General features: G+C 36.7%; 1 protein-coding gene across 1 annotated transcript in view; it reads left to right on the top strand.

Moving 5' to 3' along the window:
* Positions 1 to 1,914, top strand: part of LOC106877620 (arf-GAP with coiled-coil, ANK repeat and PH domain-containing protein 2) — a 248,627-nt gene that overhangs the window by 132,919 nt on the left and 113,794 nt on the right. The window contains exon 11 of the mRNA XM_052976629.1: positions 1,525 to 1,599. Within this exon, the coding sequence (XP_052832589.1) occupies positions 1,525 to 1,599 (75 nt within the window). The remainder of the gene's footprint in view (positions 1 to 1,524; positions 1,600 to 1,914) is intronic.

The raw sequence follows: 1,914 nt of genomic DNA, 5'->3' as shown, positions 1-1,914 counted from the left end.
TTTTTTTTTTTTTTTTTGCATAGACTTCGTTAGTGATTTCACAAAATATTGCAGCTGCCATTTGGTTCTTTTTCGAGCACTTATAAAAACATTTATTATTTATTATTCATATTATTATTATTATTATTATTGTTGTTGTATTGTACTGGTTTTATTCCTTTTTCTTTTCATTTTTGCTGAGAAGCCTTCGTTTATCATCATCATCATCATCTCTTTTCACATTCACTGATATTGTCATCACCACCACCATCATCATCATCACCACGATCATCACCATCATCATCATCACCACCATCATCATCACCATCATCATCATCATCACCACCATCACCATCATCATTATCATCATCACTACCACCTTCAAACCTAGCAGCCAAAAGAACCAAAAAAATTGAAAACAATCTTTTCATTTTTTTTTTATTTGACGTTTACTAATTTTTCAGTATTATTTTTGTGGTTGTTTTATACATTTATTTATTTGGGTATATTTTTTTTAATATATTTATATTGTTTGCTAGAACCCAATTCTCTTAATTGTATTATTGTTACTATCACCACCACCACCACCACCACCACCACATGTCATTACATGACCTTCCACTGCGATACAGCAGGGGTTTGCCTTGAGTCTGTATTTCTGTCAAACTGCGGTTCTGCCAAATTGTCGGGTGATTGAGAGTAGACTAGTGTTTTAACGTCTTGGTTTGACCATAAAACAGGTAGAATATTTAGGCCAGATATGGCTGGTCTGAATGCCTAAATGCTAAGAGGAAATCTGAATATAGGAGGCATCAGATGTTGTGTGCAAGAGAGAAGACTGATGGTTCAGTCACATGATGCATGTGGAGGAGAACAGCTGCTTAAAGAAGTGCCAATCTCTAATTGTGGAAGGGACTGGTGGAAGAGGTAGATCCAGGAAGACATGGGATGAAGTGGTGACAAAGGGTCTTTGGATGCTTGGCCTCACTGAGGAAATGACAAGGGACAGGGACTTGTGATGATTTGCTGTACTCGAGAAGACATGTTAAGCTAAGTAAAATCGTGGCCATCCATACATACAGGCATGTCCTTTTCAGGCGCCAGTGCTGTCTAAAGTGCACTTGTGCTGGTGGTACATAAATGCACCTGTACCAGTGGCATGTAAAAGGTACCCAGTACACACTGTAAAGTGGTTGGTGTTAGGAAGGGCAGGCATCCAACCATAGAAACCATGTCAAAACACAATTGGAGTCTGGACATATGGTTGTGATGCATGTGCCTGGTGTACCCTTATCAGACGGGTAGTGATGATGGGTATACAGGGCTTCGTATATTTTACCCCAGTGTCACTTTGGTGGCATACATTGCTCTCTCACTCAATCATGATGTTACAGAATAAAAAACTCTGTTTACAAAAATATAAAAATGAATAATGAATGTAATGGGATATTTAACATTTTAATTCACTAAAAGAATGAGAAATTTGTGGTTTTCATCCATTGTTAGCGATATTAATCTTATTTGTAAATGGTTTATATTTTACAGGTGGAAGAGCTCAGTCGCAAAGCAACCGTGGAGAAGAAAGAAATGGAGGAGCGCCATGACCTCGTCAGGGAACAGGTTTGTGTCATCATCTTCAGTTTAATCTTTAAAAACCATCTTTTATTCCCCCACCATTTGTCATATTTTTTTTTGTGAGGGTTTTGTTAAAAATAATCTTTATTTTTTTTGTTTTTAGGGGGAAAAAAAAAAGAAGCGGTCCTCCACTTTGTTTTTCCCAAAATGTATTTTGTATGCTTTTCTTTCCTGTTGTTTTATTTCAGTTAAAAGAAAAGAAAAAAAAAACATGGGGTGGGGCGGAGTTTATTGTTATTATTATTATCGACAGAATCGTTAAAGCGGTGGATGAAATTCCAAGTAGGATTTTGTTACATC

The sequence above is a fragment of the Octopus bimaculoides genome, chromosome 25 (genome assembly GCF_001194135.2).
Source record: "Octopus bimaculoides isolate UCB-OBI-ISO-001 chromosome 25, ASM119413v2, whole genome shotgun sequence".
NCBI lineage: Eukaryota > Metazoa > Mollusca > Cephalopoda > Octopoda > Octopodidae > Octopus > Octopus bimaculoides.
This window is presented reverse-complemented; position numbering and strand designations above follow the sequence as displayed.